Raw genomic sequence first — 21,231 nt, 5'->3', positions numbered from 1 at the left:
GCACAAGGCAAGTCCCTGAAAACCCAGTATCCCGGTGGTTAGTGAAGGGGGGGGACCAGCCGGTCCCAGCCCTGCCAGGAGCATGTCCGCACCTCATCGCACCCCAGGCAATGGAAAACATCTCCTCCTTGAGGTTAGAAGCACCTCCTCGATTCATAGGAGGTGCATCTCCTGTCCATGGAGGATGCAGCATCCTCCTCCGTGTCTTCTGATTTATTCTGCCTGGAGAGCCGAGGCGCCAGCAGAATGCACAGGGCTGCTGGTCCCATCCCTCCACTCACACTGCCTGGATTTATGGATTCATAAAGCCCGGTGGCTGAGCCTGTGTTTACTCCTCTCAGAGAAAATAATTAACTCTTGATGCAGTTCTGACTCACGGGACGTGGATTTGAAGAACTTGGTAAAACCTTAAAGCTGCCCTGCTCCAAGCAAGTGATAACATTATCACACCAGGGCAGCATCGAGCCCAGGCTCCTGCACTCCACACAACCACTTGTCCCCGTGCTGTGATGCCCCCAGGCCGGGACTGACGCCCAGAGAGAATCCACAAGGAGCAAAGCCCTGCACCAGGGAGCCCAGGATGGATGGGAGAGGTGTGGGACAGGATGGAGCTGTGCCAGCCAAGGAGGTGACACTGCGGAGGGGCTGGGTGAGTGTGAAACACAACAGTTGGACTTTCGGTGCCTCTTAGGTAAGTTTTTTCCCTTCATAGCATCATAGAACGGTTTGAGTTGGAAGAGACCTTCAAAGCTCATCTAGTCCAATTCCCTGCAATGAGCAGGGACACCTTCCACTAGAGCAGCTTGCTCCAAGCCCTGTCCAACCTGGCCTTGAACTGCCCAGGATGGAGCATTCCCCACTTCCTTGGGCAAAAAGGACTCTTCCTCCTTAACCAGCAGCAATGCATGGAGTCAGCTTAACCTGCACAGCCCAAACCCAACAGAGAAACCAGCAAATCTCTATCAGGAGCCACCTTCTCAGGTGAAAACTGGTTTTGCCAGAGCATTGGGTCCTAGAGCAGCAAAGCAGGGCATATCTCCTGCTCATCAAGGCTGTTGTCATTGCACATCTTTTTAAACCCAGACATTAGCAGTGTTTCTTCAGTTCTAAAACACCCTGTTCAACTCATCTGACACTGCCCAACCTGAAGCAGAGGCAGTCTTGGACTCCCTTCCCTATTTCAACAGGAAATCTGGCCAAGGCTCCTGAGGACAATAGTGAGAGCCAGGGAGAGGTGAGTGCAGGGTGACCAGCATGCCTGAACTGATCTGCCGCAGCGGACTCTGCTGTCACCTCCTGGCTTCTATAGAAAGGAGGTGATCCAACCAAGGCATCATTGGTACGTCAAGCCATCAGAGCTGGGACCAGGACCAGTCTACACTGTAAACTCATCACAGAGCAGTTAAGCCAAAGAGAAAGCTGGAGAACACATCTCAGTTCGCATTAGTTCAGCTAAGCCACCCATACGCCAATATAAATCAGAAACATGCTCAGGACATGAAATGGTGCAACAACATGTGATGGAAAGTCAACATGGGATGGACACAGCCAACAACCTAACAGATTTCTGCTTCCTGCCCTGCCTGGAAGCGGTAGTGCCTTGTACCTGTCAATATCTGTCATTGTTACACTCTGTCATACCCTGGGATCGGTGAGGACAGGCTTGTTGCATAATTTTAATGCACAAAGTGCAATAAAGACCCTGAGGGTCTACAATTTCGGACCTCCTAATGCCAAAGAAAGAGGGCTACATCACTAGACTGGAAGCATGTAATTGCCCCAGCACTGATGATCACAGCCCATGCAGACCAAAGGGAGGACAGGCCAAACCTCAAATGGCTTTGCCCATTGTTCCAAACGCATTCATTTCTCAAATCTCATAAAATTCACAAGCAGAGTCAAACAGGAAACAGGAGCAAAAAGGAAAATGAAAACCAGAGGGGTTTAGGACCAAATGATCTTCAGAGGTCCCTCCCAGCCCAAACCATCCTGTGATTCTGTGACTCATAGAACTTTCACAGACCACACTTTGACAATCTAAGACACCTACTTCAACCAAAATCAAGCTCAGAGTAGAAAAGTGCTTGTGACAACTGCACATACAATGGCAACGCATGAGGAATGGTAGAAGAACGAGCAGGCAACACATATTTTACTGTGAGTGGCATGAAGTAAGGTAAGAAGGGAAACCTACGGAAAAGCCACGTTTGGCATGGCTGAAGAAAATAAAATGCTATGGCGGTGGAGTTCTTTTCAGTATCCAGACAAAATGTTAAATAAAAACGTTAAAATTAACAGAAATATAGAAGAAAAAGCACTGACAATTGCCCAGGAATGGAGACGCTGCCACCTTTCTGAGCCCTGCCCCAGCACTGCCCCACTTGCAGGCTGATTAATCTATTATCTACTGCCCTGCTTGCAATCACAGCTTCCCTCTCTGCTGTTCTTCACAACTGCTTGTGAAGGACGGCCACGACCAGCCTGTGTCTGTATTAGAAAAGTAGGATGTTATTTCCATAGCCCCCAGGAGGACGGGGCTGCTTCCTCCCACTCCTAACACAGGATTCCTTAGCTCATACATAACTAATGACCCAGGGACCCGCTGGCTGTAATTCTCTTCAAAATCACACACGCTGTTTGCAAGCATCCAGCAAAGAGCCAAGACTTTGTCCACGGCTGGAACAGATGCGTCAGGACCACACGGTGACCAAACAGCTCCTCTCTTTCCTATACGTACAATGGCCTCGTTGAGGTGAGAGAAGCCACTGCCATCATTTATCTTCATTTCTGGGTTTGAAAATGACACTTTCATAAACAAGCCCAAGGAACCATGAATACAAGAAATTCCCGTATGACACCTCCACAATAGGTTGAAAAATCAGATTCTGGGGCTAGCAATTAACATCAATTGGAAGAAAACCACAAGAAAGCTTCACAGCTCCGATACCGGCCAAGGTCTGCATGAATACCTGGGCACTGGAGCAAACCCATGCAGCTCTTTCCAGCGCCATGATCTGTGCTGACGATAGAGGGATGTTTCTGTTACTGCTGAGCAGGGGTGCACTAGAAGCTGGGAGGAGAAACAGCCAGGACAGCTGACCCCAACTGACCCAAGGGGGATTCCAGACCGTAGGATGTCATGCTCAGCATAAAGTTATGGGAACAAGAAAGAAGGGGCTGCATCAAAAGGAGCGTGACCAGCAGTTTGAAAGAGGTGATCCTGCCCCTCCACTCTGCTCTTGTGAGACCTCGCCTGGAGCATTGTGTGCAGTTCTGGTGTCCTCAACATAAAAAGGACATGGAACTGCTGGAACAAGTCCAGAGGAGGCCACGAGGATGATCAGGGGACTGGAGCACCTCCCGTATGAAGACAGGCTGAGGAAGTTGGGGCTGTTCAGCCTGGAGAAGAGAAGGCTGCGTGGAGACCTCAGAGCAGCCTTCCAGTACCTGAAGGGGGCCTATAGGGATGCTGGGGAGGGACTCTTTGTCAGGGACTGTAGTGACAGGACAAGGGGTAACGGGTTCAAACTGAAACAGGGGAAGTTTAGATTGGATCTAAGGAGGAAATTCTTTCCTGTGAGGGTGCTGAGGCACTGGAATGGGCTGCCCAGGGAGGCTGTGAGTGCTCCATCCCTGGCAGTGTTCAAGGCCAGGTTGGATGAAGTCTTGTGTGGGATGGTTTAGTGAGAGGTGTCCCTGCCCATGGCAGGGGGGTTGGAACTGGATGATCTTGAGGTCCTTTCCAACCCTAACTATTCTACGATTCTATATCGGGAGTGATGGCGCTTGTTTTCCTATGTCACCATTACACATGATGGAGCCTGCTCTCCTGGAGATGGCTGAACACCCGCCTGCAATGGGAACCAGTGGATTAATTCCTTATTTTGCTTTGCTTTACCTCAACCCATGAGTTTTCCCTGTTTTTCTCTTCCGGTTCTCTCCCCCATCTCATTGAGCGGAAGAGTCAGTGAGCTGCTGTGTGGGGCTCAGTAGCCAGATGGGGTTCAACTTACGACAATGGGGAAAGAGAGAACTAAGAAAATCAAACACATTTCACAGTGACAGACTCGACAGACTTCAGGAATTAGCAGGCAAGAGGCCATGATGTCTGGGAGAAGAAGAAAGCTGGAAAGTCCTTGCAGACACTAATGCAGAAGCGCCTCAGTGCAGGAGGAGGATCGTGTTCAGTAGATGCCCTAGGATGATAGAGTGATGCAACAGTAGGCATTCAAGGTCTTGCTCAGCCTGAAATCACTTCTGGGAGAATAATCAAAATGCTGATGTAACTCAAATCATAAAGAATTAAAGAACAGGAGTATAATTAGCACCAGTCAACATACTTCGACAGGAAACAGGTCTTGTCAAACAAATCTGATTTCATTCTTCACTGAGATTACAAGTTTGATTGGTGAGAGTAACCGTGTACAAGGCAGGAGGCTTTCTGCCTACTGGAAGCAGGAGGCGTGACGGCAGCACGGGGAGCAGAGCCAGCCCTGCCAGCCACAGCTCAGTGGCTGCTGGGACGTGCAACTCCCTGTCGCCCGAAACATGACAAAGGGATTAAGAGCTGATGAGCTGGCAGGTTCCAAGTAACAGTTCCCAGCACTGGATCTCAATAGGCTCTGCAGGAACCAGCCCCCGTTTCATTTCTGCCTTACAGTCAGCGTGATGGAGAGGGATGAAGGAAGCCGATGCTATCTAATGCTCTTCCAGGTTCGCAGAGCATCCCCCAGTAAAAGATATGGGATTCACCTCCCTTGGCATTCACCATATGTAAAAATAATGCTCCTGCTTTAATGCAGTTGTTAATTTTCTACAGATAGTAGCAGCGGAGAGAAAAGGGCCTCTGAGGACAAGGCAGATGATCTCAAACAGCCACTCCAGGCAGGTGGACCAAATTGCCCTCTGCAGGATGCTAAGGGAGGGGGTCTCGCTAACAGCTTATGTTAGAAACCCCCCTCTTGTGCTGGTGATTAAATTGACCAAATCATATTCAAACACAAGTTGGGGGGGTGGGAGGGGCACAATCCTTACAATAAATTAAAGCTTGTTGGGCAAAGCACTGGAAAGCCTGGTCTCCCCCAGGAACCCCCCCCTCGAGCTGATGTGGCTCAGCAGATGTAAGCACCAGCCAGGAAAAACTCCAGACAGTCCCAGTGACACGGTGGCACTGAAGGGGTACCCTGGCACTGCAGCACAGATGCTGCTCCCACCTGGCAAGCACGCTCACTGTGCATGAAGCACCAGGACTGCCTCAAGGGTCATCAAGGGGACTGCCATTCCCCCTCCTTGGGAGCCAGCAGGATTAGGGATAAGTCTGGGTGGGCAAACAAACGCCAGCTTTGCTCTTCCTTCTCCTCCAGAGCAGGAGAACAGTGGGTTTAAGGTTTCCAGGAGACAGATGATTGTCCTATGCAGGGGCACCTACAATGTTCCATAGAGGAGCTGCCCCAAAACACCACGGAGGTGTGCACAGACCTGCCGCAAGGATGCGCCAGCCAGGACAAGGAACACGCTCATCACCACCCACATCCATCCATCCATCCCCTGCCACGCGAGCCCCCAAAGGGCGAACAATGAAACTTAAAGTACCCCACGGAAGTCCCACAGTTGGGATCAAACCAGGAGCTCTTCCGCATGTGAAGGTAAAGGTGGGTAGAGAGAAACCACTCGATGCCCAGCCCAAGCTATAGGATTTTCAACAGCTTTTAGGAACTTGCTCACACCACAGCAGAGACAAGACAGGGCTGAGGGGTACTGGGAGCTGCAGGAGTCCCAGGTCCTTGCCTGTCCTGAGGTTCAGGAAAACTCACCCGTGCCCCAGCAAGTGGCAAATCCATCCAGGAACAGCCCTCAGCAATCGGGAGGGAGCAGCTGCTGTTGTCAGTGCTTTCTGCCTCTTACCCCCTGCCTCTCAAGCCAGATCGTCTGACATCCAACACCGCCTCTGCCAAGCCAGACACTGGGTCCCCCCACCAGTGCAAGCAGGAAAGCCATCCTCAGGGGGCTCCTCTAAAGCAGGGCCTCCCCCCACCCAAAGAAAAGACTTAGTCAAAGCAAATGCCAGACCCATTAAGAGCAAAGGACCTCACAGCCAACAGAGGAATGCCTGGGCCTGATGGACTGTTTATAGAGTCTTTTATAGGAAGGATGGGTAACCTAATCCCAACTACAACATTTTTTATGCTGCTCTATGAGGGTTCAGCTGTGATTAAACTGTTGGCACAGTCCCATGGCACATAAAACCATGGAGACCAGCAAGTCTCATCCCTGCCAGAGCCTTGCAAATGCAGGCAGCAAAAGTATGCTAAGCATTAAAGGCCAGTGAGCCTCACCACAGGCCATCCCCGCTTGCACCTCCAACAGGCTTTGCTGCCTTAAGAGACCCAAATAAAAGCAACTCAGCGCTGATCTCCACTGAGTATTTATCCCTGATGCAGTCCGGAGGAGGGCAAGGGATAACCACCCAGAAGCCGGATGCAGGAGAGGCAACTGCTCTTGTGAAAATGTGCTGTTAGCAGTGGGCTTCAACGTCCTTCTCTCCTAGAAGCAATCCCAGGGTCAACGCAGAGCCTCAGCCACCCTCCTAAGACACTGGGTAAACCCCACAGCAACGTCTGCTGAGCAGTTAAAACGTTGGATTTCGAGCCAGCTGCACTAAACTGAGATGATCCAAGTGGTTTGTCCCTGCTCTCCACACCAGACTGGAGCAGAGACCTTGTCCCCAGCATGGACAAGGTCCCCCCCCCTCCCAGGGGCCAGCCTCTGGGCACAGGATATCCAAACACCTTCCCCTGGCTCAAGCAGATGCTGACCCAGGAGCCACTGTCCTCTTGGGACAAACCACCCCCAGGGTGCTCCAAGTTGATTTGGAGGGAGAGAGATTGGAAGAGCCCAGGCTCGGCACAGGGTTACACCAAAGCCAGAGCAAAGCCCCCACTTCCAGACCCTCAGGTTAGCTGGAAAGGGGAAAAGAGTGAGGGATCTGTGGCAGGAACCCCCCTGCTGCAAGGCATCAATGGGGACAGTACATGGGACGCGCGGGGTCTCCCTCGGCACTGCAGGTGGATGGGATTTCTCCTGGCATTTTGAACATGGTTGTTTCATTTTATTGTTATAGAACTGGAACAGAACCAAGGCTTGGGTTTGGTTTTCTCTGTTGGCTTGGTTGACTCATCCATCACTTTGTCCTGTCGCTGTCGTGATACATCCTGGCGTGACACATCATCCCCTCCATAGCCACACACACCCATGCCACGTGGGCTCCCAACACTGACCACATGAGGTGGCCTTTCAGAGGTGAAGCTCTGGAGCACATCGAGCCCAAGAGCCTACCACCGATTTCAAACCCTTCTCCTGCCATCAAACACCATCACTGCGGAAACCCTGCACGAAGCATCCCCAGCCACAGCAGCCACGAGAGGGACGTGTCCCTCTGCACAGCCGGGCTCTTTATGTGGGATGGGACTTTGCCAGCAGTTTTATTTTAGCCCTGTGCAAATGTACAGCACATTCCTGTCGCTGAAGGGAAGGAGATCCCGCAGTGCTTTAGGACGCCATCACCTGAGCCCATGCACCCGTAGTCCCCGATGCGCCACGTGCAGGGTGATGGGCACCCTGACGGAGACAAGCTGGGTGGGAATGCCACCATGGCTCAATGAGCACCCTGGGAGACGCACAGGCCAAGCCCTTCTCCACCCCTCTGGCCACTGAGCACTTCGAGGCTGGTGGACGACACACCCAGGGCTGACCTCATGAATCCAACCTTTTCCCCTTTCTCCTCCGTAGCCCACACACCAAGGACCTCCCAAACGTGCACTGAAACACTGGGTCGGCTTTCCAAGGGCTCAGCACCCACAAGGGAGCTCAAGACGTATTTGGCATCCCCAAATTACAGGGAAGCACTTACCCTCGAGGGGGACCTGCCGCACATTCCCCGGCACAAAGCCACAGGGGCAGCCCCTGCCGTGCCATGGGGACACATGGGCTCCACCGGTCCCTCCTGTTGGTCCTCAAACGTGCCACTCCCAAACCTACCACAGTCCCTGGCGATGCCCCTCCACATCCCTCGCTTTCCAGTCCTAAATTCAAGCCCACACCTCCCCACAGCCCCACCTTTTCCTACACACAGACATACGGTAGAGGATGGGAACAGCAGAGCAGCGCTGCGAGACCCAGCCTTGGAGGAGCTGCACTTCACACCAGCCCCACCGATAAGCAAGGACGAGCTCCTGCAGCAATGCCAAGGGGTGAAAGCAAACACCAGGAAGGAATGGGTCTGCTCAGCTTCTGGGACGTGTCCCCTTGTCCCCCATGTCCCACCAGGATGGGGACAGCCACTTGGGCTGCCCCAGAGGTACCAGCCTGGCTGCCCTCCCCAGCATGTGTCGGTACCTCCTGCCTGCCCCATGACTCACCATAGACCAATGGATGCCAGGAGAGCCTCCCAGCCACTGCTCAACCCAAGGGGGAGCATCAGTCACCTCCTGGAGCAGTGCAAGGTTTATCCAAAGCCAGGAACAGAGACCAGACGACAAATGGGAGCAGCTGCCAGTAAATGCAGCCTTTCCAGGGGATCTGTGTGTATCCAAAGCTGTCGCTCTCGAGCCAGAACAGGTGCCTGTCACAGCACAACCATGGCAGCTATTCAATCTGAAGGCACAAACTTTAACATCAGACGCCATCCTTAGCAGCTTCTCTGCACTCCGTCTTGCCTACAGCCTTGGGGAAAGGACAGTGAAGAGCCAAAAGGAGGAGAAACCCAGGTATATGAGGCGCAGGCTCGGCAGCACAGCCACACAAGCAGGCATCTCCCCATCACCAGATGATGCTCGGAGAGGATCTGTCCCCCATGACAAAGCCACATCACCCACCAGCACCCAGGGTGGGCTCCCAGCAGCACCCACCTACCCCAGGTCAGCTCCATCACCCACCTGAGCCAGGCTGAACCCCTCAGACACAGCGCAGACCCTGCGCTGCTGCTCAGCACCTCCTACCAGCCACACACCGACCCCTACCAATGCTGCCAACATCCTAATTAGCACCTTCCCTGTGCCTGCCCTGCTCCCCACCGCTCTGCATCTGCCCAAGGACTGTCTCTGAGGTTGCCCAACGACGAACGGGGACAAGTCCTGGAGGTGCTTAGCACCCCTTCCTCTCAGTGTGCTCCTCCAGCCCGTGCCAGTGCCTGCTGTCAAAGGAGCTCCATGCAGCATCATCCACACTTCTGGTTTTATCCTTTCTGCGCCTCCAGAGCACTGCTAACACACAGCAAGGGTGGAAGAAGCGCACGAGGGTCCTTGTTACATGGGGGCTATCCCTCCCCTCTGCAAGGCAGGGAAAAGGAGGGATAGTCCCCTCCTTTGTCCCAGTTTTGGCATGGACAGGACAGCTCCAGGCTCTGCCCAGGGAATGCATTTGCCTAAACTGTCCCTGGTGGGGCTGCTCTGCTCTGATCACCTCCATCCACCACTTTGCTGCCACAGCATCACAGGCACCCCATGCCAGGCAGGAGCAAGCTCAGAGGGGCAGAGATCTGAACCCCACCACCCGACACTCCATCATCAGGCAATACCCTGACACCAGCCAGTCCCCACACCAAGTACCAGCAGCCACGCTCTGCTCCCTAGGGGAAGAAAACAATCTTACCATAGAATCACAAAATCACGGAATGGTTTGGGTTGGAAGGGACCTTAAAACTCCTCCAGCTCCAGCCCCTGCCACGGGCAGGGACCCCTTCCACTGCAGCAGCTCGCTCCAAGCCCCTGTGTCCAACCTGGCCTTGAGCACTGCCAGGGATGGGGCAGCCACAGCTTCTCTGGGCACCCTGTGCCAGCGCCTCAGCACCCTCACAGGGAAGAGCTTCTGCCTAAGAGCTCAGCTCAGTCTCCCCTCGGGCAGGTTCAAGCCATTCCCCTTGGCCTGTCCCTACAGGCCCTTGTCCCAAGCCCCTCTCCAGGTTCCCTGCAGCCCCTTTAGGCACTGGAGCTGCTCTCAGGTCTCCCCTTCAGGAGCCTTCTCTTGTCCAGGCTGCCCCAGCCCAGCTCTCTCAGCCTGGCTCCAGAGCAGAGCTGCTCCAGCCCTCGCAGCATCTTCACACCATCACCAGCTTCTCTCCCTCCCAGAGCTGTGCCCATTCCTGCACCAGAGCAGAGAAGCACCCACATCCTCACTCGCATTTAACACTCAGGTGCTCTCGGCGTGCAGCTTGCGCACAAAGGCTGGGGATGCACACATCAACCCAGTGCTCCTCACCTACAAGGGCACTCCGCAAGCAAACGGGAAGTGGTGGGAATCCTGCAGGAGATCTACAGGAAACGCTTTCCACAAAGCTGGCACACTGCAATTAACTCCACGCAGCCTGGCCAGCCCCTTCTCTGCAGGCAAAACACTCGTACACCTCACTTTACTTCATTCCTGCTGCCCCCAGTTCATCCCTTTCTCCTGCTCACTTCGTCCCCTGACACCAGACCGGCTTAAGAGAAACCGAAGGCACAGATTTATGACGCGGGGCTCACGGTGAAGGTTTCCGAGTTGCAATTGTGGAGCCTGGAAACGGGATTTAGAAGCCAAGTGAGTCATGAAACACGACTGTGACCTCTGCGCGGCGAGATGTGACCCCTCACGTGCTCCAGCCCATTGCACACCCAAGCATGTGGCGTGCACTGGCTGGCTCCGTAAGGGACTGGGGCTTCTTCAACCTCCTTGCAGCTGCACCCAACTTATTCAGCAGCCCCAGCCCTAATCTTCAGCAGGCTTTCCACCGTACCTTGCCTTAAACCATCTGCACATGCATTTGTCAGTCCAGAGCATCCCTATCTCTTACTCAAGACCACAAACAGCTTATTCAGACACATCCTCAGAATAGGTGGTAGATATGGGTTAAAGGTATGGTCCTGGGCATGTCCTAGGACCAAGCCCTCCGTTGAGGTCAGTCGGTGAAAGCAACCACACACCTGGATGCACCTTAACAGCCTATCCCTGCCAAGGCTGTCCTCGGACACATCCCAGCCCTCTAGTCCCAGTGAGCAACCCAAGCCAAGCAGCTGGGTCCAGTGGCCACCCAGCATGAATGAGTGGCCTCCTGGCTCAGAAAAGCAGGGTATCTTCTGGAGACCAAAAATGACCCAAGAACTCCTTGTCAGAGTGCCCTGATCAGTCCTCCCTCACCCTGAGAGGCTCTGGGATGGGAAGAGCCTGCAGTGGCACGCCATGGTGCATGGGGTGCTCCTCATCCACAGCCTCCCATAACCCCTGTGCACCAGGGCTGCAGAGGATGGAGATGCCTTCTCTCCCCCGTATCCTTCTGCCGAGGTTGCTCAGGCTCACAGAGGGTCCGGATACAGAGTCCATGGGGTCCAGTCCCTGTTTGACCCTCCCTGGATCTGCTCACCCCTCTTTTTCACAGCACCAACCCTGCAACGATGATCCCTGCAAGCCATGCTGAGGATGCACAACCAGAGCTCACGGGGCTCCGGCATGGCCCCGCACACTTTAAGAACGTGGTTTTGGGAGCTGGGGTGACACTTCCCATGGAGCAGCACCCATTTCAGCCTGCTGCTGGGCACACGCACCCCAAAGAAGGTGGCTACAGCCAGCTTGCTGCCCAGCGTGCGACAGCCATCACCTCGACACAGTTTGCCCACTATGAACCCAGTGCCCCTTAAGGCCGGGTGGCAGCAGAGCCCTTCGCAGGCAGCCCCCAACCACCTCCCCCTTCTCTCCCATGGCGGGGGCTCGGCAGCCAGCACCGGCTGCCCAGGAGCCCGTCCGCGAAGCCCATTGTTCCCTTTGTCTGGCCCTTAGAGCACAAGCCGGCGCGACGAGGCATCCCCTCCGCCACGGGGACGTTCAGACGCTCGGCCGCCCTCGCCACCCCCCGAACCCGGTGCTGAGCTCCCCTCCCTGATGCTCTCACCCTCCCAAACACATAAAGGGCAAAGGGGAGCGCCAATGGGCATCTTCCAGGGATCCTTACCCTTGCCCAGCCACCCTACTAAAACCAGGAGCCTGCGGAAGGCTGGAAGGCAATCGCACAGCCGGAGCTTCCAGCATCACGGCCAAGGCTGTGAGCATGTGAAGCGATGCAGACCCCCAGGGCACTTTGCCTCAGAAGCCATAGACGCTGTGGAAAGCCAAGCTGGGAGTTGGAGGGGGAACAGGGCCCCCCATCAAGCCCCCATCCAGCACCGTAACCTGGAGAAGGCACCCTTCCCTTCGGCACAGCCCTCCAATGACACATCTGTGACAGGAGGCTGAGCCAGAGGGATTCCTGGTTTCCCTCCCACCACTAGCAGCACACGAGGGGGATGCTCAGGGAGGAAGCGCAGAAAGCACCCTGCTTTCTGCAGCCCAGCAGCAAGGGCTTCCTGGTGCACCCGGTGCCTGGCATAGACAGGGGTAGGCATCACCCTGGCCAAGGCACTCCTGCCTCCACCCTCCATTGCTCCTTGTTGTAAACCTGCTACTTCAGAACTCAAAAGCAAGTAAAAATAAGCTAAAAGAACGAACAGGCATCCCCCCATCACCCTCTTCCTCACACCTCCGTGTCCCCCACAATCTGCATCTCCCCCCACCCCTGTTCCTCTCCTGCACAAGTGTCTTGGCCCTCCTTTCCCAGCCTTTCCCAGTTCTGAGTTGATGCTTTCAAAGAGCCATCCACAATGACTTTAAGATCTCTTTCTTAAAATGCTAATAAGTAATTTAAAGACTGCCACTGTGCATGCATGGGTTTAGGGTAATTTTTTTCCTGTGAATCCCTTTCTATTCATCACTGACTACATTTAATCTGCCACTTTATAGCCCGGTTATCCAGTGTCATGAGATCCTTTTCCAATATTTTAAAGACAACTGTTGGTTTTACCATCCTGAATCATTCCGCATAATCCACAAACTCTCTTGCCTCCCAGCTCCCACCCCTTCCCAACGCGTTTATGAGTGCATCGCACAGCGCAAACCTCACGCTGACCCCCGTCCAGTGGGAAAACTGACTCTTTTGTTTGCCCCTCTTTAAGCAGATTTTAATCCACGAGAGCCCTTCCTCTAAACTTACTGGCCTGGAGTCTCCTGGATCACCCAAGGAGCTCTTCTTAAAGGATGCTCATCCCAGTACTCATTGCACCAGGTTATTTTCACTTCTGCCACCACTTCAGGGCCATCTCTCAGCCCTGTCCTGGGGAGGAAAACTCCTTGGCAGGAGTGCCCATGGCCATTTGTGGGGTGCACTGAAGCAGTTCCCATCTCCCCACTTGCTCCATGCTGGCTGGGTTTACCCTCCCAGTTCCCATTTGTTGAGGTGGAATTTGGGGGGATAATTCGTTTCTTCTCCCAAGTTATTTTCCGAACTCCTCTCAGCCTCACAGCGCTGGTTTCACACTCGCTACGCCACAGGCTCTGACTTTTCTCTCTTGTTTTCCCCTTTTAGATACAGCTTCCAATATCTGAAGAACGTGTTTTTACCTCCAGCGACCTCCTTCCATTTGCCATTTAACCAAGATTTATGAACAAAAAACCCCAACCAAACCTCACACATTAAACGGCCACGTCTATTTAGTCTGAGTTTTAATATCATTTCCTCCATCACGTGCAAGTACGTCACTATTTCAGCTTCTCCCTTCGGCGACCTCCTTCATTTTGCCTTACTTGCAAAGCGTTACCATGCAGTATTTTTGCAGTCGTTTTACAGTATGATGCTGCCATACAGAAAAGTGCTGGTCATTTTATGGATGCACTGGTCGGCCTCTGAGCTAAAAACCTGATTTGTTAGACCGACTGATAAAACTCCACCAACTTTTGGAGCTCACCAGCCCCTTTATCTCCCTTGACATCTAGCAATCAGTGCCACAATTCAGGGTAGAGGGGCAGCCGGGACCAAATGCTGCTCCCTTCATCCCCGAGCATGGAAACTCAGAGAGGACAGACAGCACAGCACTCCTTCACAGCCTCATCTGGGTTGGAAGGGTCCCTAAAGCTCACCCAGCTCCAACCCCTGCCACGGGCAGGGACCCCTTCCACTGGAGCAGCTTGCTCCAAGCCCCTGTGTCCAACCTGGCCTTGAGCACTGCCAGGGATGGGGCAGCCACAGCTTCTCTGGGCACCCTGTGCCAGCGCCTCAGCACCCTCACAGGGAAGAGCTTCTGCCTAAGAGCTCAGCTCAGTCTCCCCTCAGGCAGGTTCAAGCCATTCCCCTTGGCCTGTCCCTACAGGCCCTTGTCCCAAGCCCCTCTCCAGGTTCCCTGCAGCCCCTTTAGGCACTGGAGCTGCTCTCAGGTCCCCCCTTCAGGAGCCTTCTCTTGTCCAGGCTGCCCCAGCCCAGCTCTCTCAGCCTGGCTCCAGAGCAGAGCTGCTCCAGCCCTCGCAGCATCTCCATGGCCTCCTCTGGCCTCGCTCCAGCAGCTCCAGGTCCCTCTTGTGCTGCTGCCTCAGAGCTGGATTAGGGCTGCAGGGGGGGTCCCCTCAGAGCGCAGCAGAGGGGCAGGATCCCGTCCCTCGACTGCTGCCCATGCTCCGGGGGTGCAGCCCAGCACACAGGGGGGTTCTGGGCTACTCACCTCCATCCTGGCTTTGCTTGCAGAGCCAGCACACCCTGCACAGCCACCCCCATGCTTGCACCCTGGCACAAAGTGCCATCCATTCATTCAACACATCCCTAAAACACCTGATACCGGTATGAAGTTGGTATTGATACACCCCTGAACACACATGTGGGGCACCTCTGCTTCCTCCTGGCCCCCCAGGGGTCCCTGCCTGCCTCCAGCATCCCCAGCGATACTCGCTCCCTGTGCTGCCTGCATCCCTGGGTACCAGCCAGGGCAGAGCCTGCCCCTAACCCTCCCAGGGGCTGCCTCTCCCTCCCTCCTCCCTGGCTGCACGTCAGCACCTTATCGCAGGAGGCCCCGTGGTTACCCCCTTATCTAACGCTGAACTTTTGCCTTCGAGGATCTCCCTGCTACCCCCATCCCGACACGATGCAACAGGCAGCCGCGCTTCATTCGGATGTCTCTGCAAACCAGAAGCCAGGTTTGGGAGGGATTGCAAATCAGGATGGGTCTTTCCTGGTAAAATAAAGCTCGTTCTATGGAACAGAACCCCCATACCTGCTCCCAGACAGACCCATGCACAAGGACGCATCTCAGCAGGGTCTGTGAGGAGTGTTGGGGCCGGAGTGGTCGGCTCAGACTCTAGTTTAACACAGCTCCTGTCCAACTCGCACAAAGGCACTCAGGCCTTGGGAGCTATCGCAGCATTCAGTATTTACTCAGCTCCTCAAGCAGGTTTCGCAGCCCCACTGGAGCCCACCCCTCTTTACAGCCAGCTCAGGTATGTGTACACAAAGGACTAGTGCAAGCAGATCCTTAGCCCGCCTGCAAAGGGGACCGCTGCTCCCACCCTTGGGGAACAGCCTCCAAGCCCCTTAGAAGCATCCCCAAGGCACCCTTCGCATCCCCAGATCCCTCTGCAGAGAGCACCAGTGGTCACACCACCTCCAAGTCATGGTTTCCTCCAGCCCTGTCCCCTTGGCATCTCCCTCCTGCTTTGATCGCCCGGAGAAGCTGGAAATACAGCAGGGATACGGGAGCAACTACTGCTTCAGCATGGGAAAAGCAGAGAAGCAGAGCGGCAATGGCAGCTCCACAGATGTTCAAATCAGGCACCAGTTCATTTGGTCTCTAAAAGGAGTTCTCCCTGTTGCTGCCCTGGTATGACCTGCAACCCCAAAGGTATGGCTCAAGTCTTTCTCCACTGAGACCATGAACCTGGACCCAACGAGGCACAAGTCAATCCCTGTGGTCACTCCAGCCCTGGGCCTGGAGAAGGCTACGGAGGTGCTCAGCAGCAAGTCCTGACCATGTGTACAATAGAAGTAACCACGTTTTAACACTAAAGTATGTTACAGAGTACATAAAATACAGTATACTGTATAGTATGGACATGTATGCAATATAATAAATGTATACGTGCACATTATAATACATTATTAACCACACAGAAACACAAAGGTCCTGTCTCCAGCTTGCTCAGAGGATGGGGCACACATATTCACACCCAGCACCTCAGCCACAGCGTGCCCCAGAGACACCCGATCCAGGCGAGGACATTATCCTGCCCCAGCACCCGTCCCCAAGCCCATGGCCGAGCTCAGCATCACGACTGCCCGGCACAGGACGATCAGCACTTGCCCGTGATGCTGCTTCCCAGCGACGCTCCCTCGCCCATCAGAGCCCACTGCCGCCTCCCAGGGCACCTGCACCCTCACAGATATTAGGGCCACCTCGTCCCTCCTTTACTGTGTTTTGGCTCTCCTCCAGCCCTCGGAAAGCCAGCCAACACCACCGGGCTTATGGAAAGTTGACTCCAGCAGGGTGAGGAGCACCTCTGGGGGCTTGCTCCTGCCTCGCACACGAGTTACAGCTGGGCAGCTGGGCTTAAAACACCTTCAGTGCCCTCCCCAGCTCACCCCGAAAACACCTTGGAAGCATCAGTACCCCAGATACACGTGCAGCATACACCAGCAGGAATACAAAGAGGAGCCGTGAGCGATAGTGGCACCATTACCAACCAGTGTGGGCTCCAGACCCTGCCCGGGCTCCTTTGTTCTTGACTTTCTGGTTTTGGTTGGGTTTTTTTTTTTTGTCTAAAACCCACACTAAAACAGAACTTTTCCTTTCAAAAGCCTGAACTTTCTCAGCCGCAGATACGTTACCTTGCAACTGCCTGAACAACTGCACGCAGTCCTTCACCTCTGCTTTATGTACATTGTCATCCGCCTCCCCGTTTTCCATATTGATTTATGGTTTACGTTCTTTTCACATTCCCTTTTAACAGCGCCGGTTTTAACCAAACAGCCTTCCCTCCCGAGCCCAAGCCACGCATTCTGCCGGCCAGTCAGTAATCAACTTCCAATTTTCATGCGCACTCCTGTTTATATTTCCTTCCCTATCGGCTTTGTTTCTAATTAAGGTTTGTTAAATGCAAGTGAATATATAGCATACAGAGAAATATAAAGCATGTAGATAAATAAACACCCCACACACAGGCGCACTGACTAAAGGCTGCACTTTCAACCACGGATCCCAAAGCACTTTGTCATGTTCATTAACAAAACCTTGCGGCTCCCTTGGGAAAGATGCCGGTATTATTTTACGCCTTGTAATTAGGAAAACTGAGGCACCGAGGAGACAAGTGAAATTACCAGCATTAGAGAAAAGCTCCACAGCAGAGCTGAAAACAGGACTCAAGAGGCAGGATCCCCAGGCAAATAACCAGGATGCGTTTTTCCCCTTTTTGCCCCCAGTTTTGCCCTTGGGAATCTGCCGGAGCTGGTGATGGCAGCATGGAGAGCATCACCACCACAGAAGTGCCTGTGGCCAGGGTGATTTGGTGGGGTCCAGCCACCACATCCTCGGCCAGTGGCTACTGGGTAAGTCTGCCCACACCAATGGGGCCCAGGGCATCTGGAGATGGAGGCACCCAAGCATCCCAGGTAGCTCCGGGAAGAGGCAATTCCCAAAGGGGAGGAAGGAGCAGCAGTGCTCCTAATGAGCTGCATCCCTCACGCTTTTACCGTATCAGCTCTCCAGAAGCCTTTGCAAGTAGGGAAAGGCTGGGACATGGTAGGTGGTTGCCCACACCAGCACTGCAAGTGACCACTGCAGCCCCACGACACGCATACCATAGGACAGGAGGCAACAGCAGGGGCAAAGTGGGGACCCCACTGAGCCTGTATCAACGCATTCAGCCCCAGATGGGGACAACCATTGGAAGCACAGGGCTGGGTCCCCATTGACCATCTCCCTGGGAGCATCCCCATCCATGGGGAAGCACATCTTCTGGTGATCATCTCAAGTGGATGAAAGCCCCCACCAGCGCTGGCTGGCCCCTCATCCCCAGATGTATATTCCTCATCTCTTGGGAGGAGCCCAGGTGCTCTTGCATCCAGTCCCCGCTGCTACTGCCATGATGGTGGGCAAGTCACCCCACTTCTCCACGCAAGCAGGCCAGTGCGCCAGGAGCAGGTCCCCAACCCACAGCACTGCCCGGCGGCTCCTCTCAGGGTGCAGGAAGAGCAGGGTGGGGTGATGGTGTCACCCCGTCCCTGCACAAGGTGCCAGCTCCATCTCCTGCTGGAGTCAGCACCAATGGCTCTGCACAGCCCAGCCCGCTCGGTCCCGCTGGCCAGGCACAAACCCCATTGTCAGTGTCAGCTACACCAGCTGATGGGGCCAGATGTCCCACGTGGACATGTATGCTCCCACAAACACGCTCACCACCCCAACCCTTCCCCCCCCCCCCCCCATAATTAAAACCATACCAGGCTCATTTGAATAGCATAGCTGGCTAGCGCTCTCCGCTGCAACGTAAATAGTCCTATTTATGCCAAGCTCCCATATTGTAAATATCACGATGTATAGCTGGCCAACCTATGAGTCATCTCCCAAAACTCCAACTTAATAAATGGTGCCTCATCCATGTTCCAGACAAACATCGGCCGTGCGGCTCCCACCGTCCGGCGCCTCCACGCCCCGGGCCAACGAACCGGGGGGACCACAGGGCCCTCCCGCAGCGGGCAGCCACCCGTGGACCGCGCCGCTCCGGGAGGAGCCGGGTTCTGGCCGGACACGATGCCCTCACCCCTGAGGGCTGCAGGCTCGGTTGGGGTGGGCTTGGGAGCGGGAGGGCGAGAGGTCCCCCCCCTTTTCTTGGACCCCACCACCGGGCTCCCACCCAGGACCCCCCCCCCGCCCCGGCGGAGCTCCCCACCTGCCGTTGCTTTGTCTGAGCACCGGGGGAAGGCGGCGGGGAGCCGCCGAAGCCACGCCGCCAGCAGGGAGCCGGCCGGGAGCTCGGCGATGCCGGCACGGCCTTGCCGACCTGCGCCCAAAGCTTCTTTCCAGCCGCAGCGGGCACGGAGCGGCGGAGCCCGGGCAGCCCTCGGAGCACCCGAGCTGCCGCCGGGGGATGCCCGCCCTGGCGAAGGGATGGCGAGGAGCCGGGCTACGAGCCCGAGGGGGTCTGGGGGGGGCGCGGGGGGGGGGGGGGGGGGCGGCGGCACACAAGGGGCCCGTGGCTCGGCACCGGGCTCCGCGGCGGCACTTCCCAAACTTCACCTCCCTCCAGCGCTGGAGGGGGGCGGCGGGGAGGGGGGGGGCACACACAAAGTGCCGCCCCCTCCCCCAAAAAAGGGGGAAAAACCCGAAGCGGGGCTCGCCCGGCCCCAGGGCGGCCCCTGCCTCCAACCCCCCCCCGCTTTTCCCCTTACCTTCCACGGCGGCGAGCAGCGGCAGGAGGGCGAGGGGCAGGCAGCAGAGCCACAGCGGCCCCATGGTGCGCGCCGGGCCGGGCATCAGAGGCGGCGCGGCCGGCGCTCCATGAAGGCGGCGGCGGCCGGGGCCGGGGCTGGGCCGGGGGCGGGGGGGGGGTAAGCGGCCGAGCCGAGCCGAGCCCCTCGCTGGGGCTGGGGCCGCCGCCGGCGCGGGCACGGCCGCGGGCACGGAGCGCACCGCCGGCCGGGCCGAGCCACCGCCGCCGCCGCGCGGGGGAGCTCCCCGCGCCGCCCGCCCCGCTCCGCCCCACCCCGCCCCGGGGAGCCGCTCGGCCGGCGGGGGCGGGGGCCGGCTGGGCGGCGGCGGCCGCTGGGGTGGGGTGGGGGGGGGTGCGGAGGGGAGCGGCTGCAGCGCGGAGCGGGGCGGAGGGCGGAGGGCGGGCGGCGGCTCCCCCCGCGCCGCGATGGTTTCTCCCGGAGCTGTCGATCACCCGCGGAGAGCCGCGGGTTCATCCGAATCGGCCCCGCCGGGGCGGGCCGCAGGCACCGGGCGGGGGGCGGCTCCGAGCTCCCCGGGGGATGCCCCCGCCTCTGCCCGGCCCCGCGCCCGCGGCCCCGGGCTGAGCATCCCCAGCGCCGGGGGGAGAGGGAGGTGGAGGAGGGTGCGCTGGGTGTGAGCTGGGGTGAGCTGGGTATGAGCTGGTGTGAGCTGGTGTGCACTGGTGTGTGCTGGGTATGAGCTTGTATACGCTGGGTATGAGCTGGTGTGTGCTGGCTTGTGCTGGGTGTGAGTGCTGGTGTGGGAGCTGGCTGCAGGCAGGGAAGGGGACATGACCAGCAGGAGACCATTGGGGATGTTCAGCCTGGAGAAGGCTCCAGGGAGAACCTTAGAGCAGCTCCAGTGCCTAAAGGGGCTGCAGGAAACCTGGAGAGGGGCTTGGGACAAGGGCCTGTAGGGACAGGCCAAGGGGAATGGCTTGAACCTGCCCGAGGGGAGACTGAGCTGAGCTCTTAGGCAGAAGCTCTGCCCTGTGAGGGTGCTGAGGCGCTGGCACAGGGTGCCCAGAGAAGACCCTTTGGAGTCAACCCAGGTGCGGCAGGAGCACAGGTTCACTCGTATTCCCTCTGTGTGGGGCCATTGTGGGCTGGTTGCAAGCCCCGTTCACACCGCACGAAGTCAAGAAGTACCCTCCATGAAGGTGCAAGCTGGCCCAGCGCCACCTCTTCATCACACTCCAGATCTGACCCTTGTGCACTTCACAAGTGTTTGGAGGCGATCAAGGCTCCCTGATGGTACTGGCCATGTGCATGAGCCAAGTGGGCTTCCCCAGCTCACTGTGGCCAGCTTCAGGCTCTGAGCACCCTTGGAAGCTCCAACCACAGCAGATGTTACTGGTCATACAAGTTGGCCACACATTCAATGCAGCAGCCTCCAGAGAATCCTGTGCCCCACCTCCTTTCATCTTTAGTGCCTCATTAGGGTTCACTCTTGCATGGAGAGAGCTCAATTCATCACGGAAGGATGCAGAAGGGCGAGGGACAAGCAGTGGTCTTGCTGCTACTGCCTCCAGATGTGTTCCTCTGCAGGACAAGAAGCCCAAGTATCAGGCTCCATTACAGTCCCCTCTCTCCCCTCTGCTCTGGAGCACTCAGTATTTCCCACCAGATGTTACAAAGCACTCTCCATCCCCAGCCTTCTCAAACCATCATTTCAGTCTTTCCAGCTCCCCAGGCTGTTGTTGTGCCCAGGACAGGTACATCCCAGAGGATCCGCACAGTTTTCCTAGAGTCCAAGAGGAAGCAGCAGCCATGTCTGTTTGCCGGTGTCCACCCAGACCCTTCGGGTTTTCTTGCAGCTCTCCAGGGCTGCCTCAGTGGGAATTTTGTCCTGAGGAGGGAACAGTCACTGCAGACCTTCCCTCTGCTTTGAGCATCCCCTTAGGCTGCTGCTGCTAGAGATGGGACCTTGG

At 56.1% G+C, this 21,231-nt stretch overlaps 1 protein-coding gene across 2 annotated transcripts in view; it reads right to left on the bottom strand.

The window, feature by feature from the left end:
* Positions 1-19,477, bottom strand: part of EPHB2 (EPH receptor B2) — a 108,923-nt gene extending 89,446 nt beyond the window's left edge. Inside the window, exon 1 of one of the 2 annotated variants that reach the window (XM_065696867.1) lies at positions 19,259-19,477. In XM_065696867.1, coding sequence (XP_065552939.1) covers positions 19,259-19,343 — 85 coding nt within the window. In that variant the 5' untranslated portion in view covers positions 19,344-19,477. The remainder of the gene's footprint in view (positions 1-19,258) is intronic. The other variant, XM_065696866.1, reaches the window with a different exon arrangement.
* Positions 19,478-21,231: the final 1,754 nt, after the last annotated feature.

This window comes from Lathamus discolor, chromosome 16 (genome assembly GCF_037157495.1).
Source record: "Lathamus discolor isolate bLatDis1 chromosome 16, bLatDis1.hap1, whole genome shotgun sequence".
Lineage (NCBI taxonomy): Eukaryota > Metazoa > Chordata > Aves > Psittaciformes > Psittacidae > Lathamus > Lathamus discolor.
The sequence above is the reverse complement of the archived record's forward strand: the minus strand, read 5'-3'. Positions and strand labels throughout refer to the sequence as shown.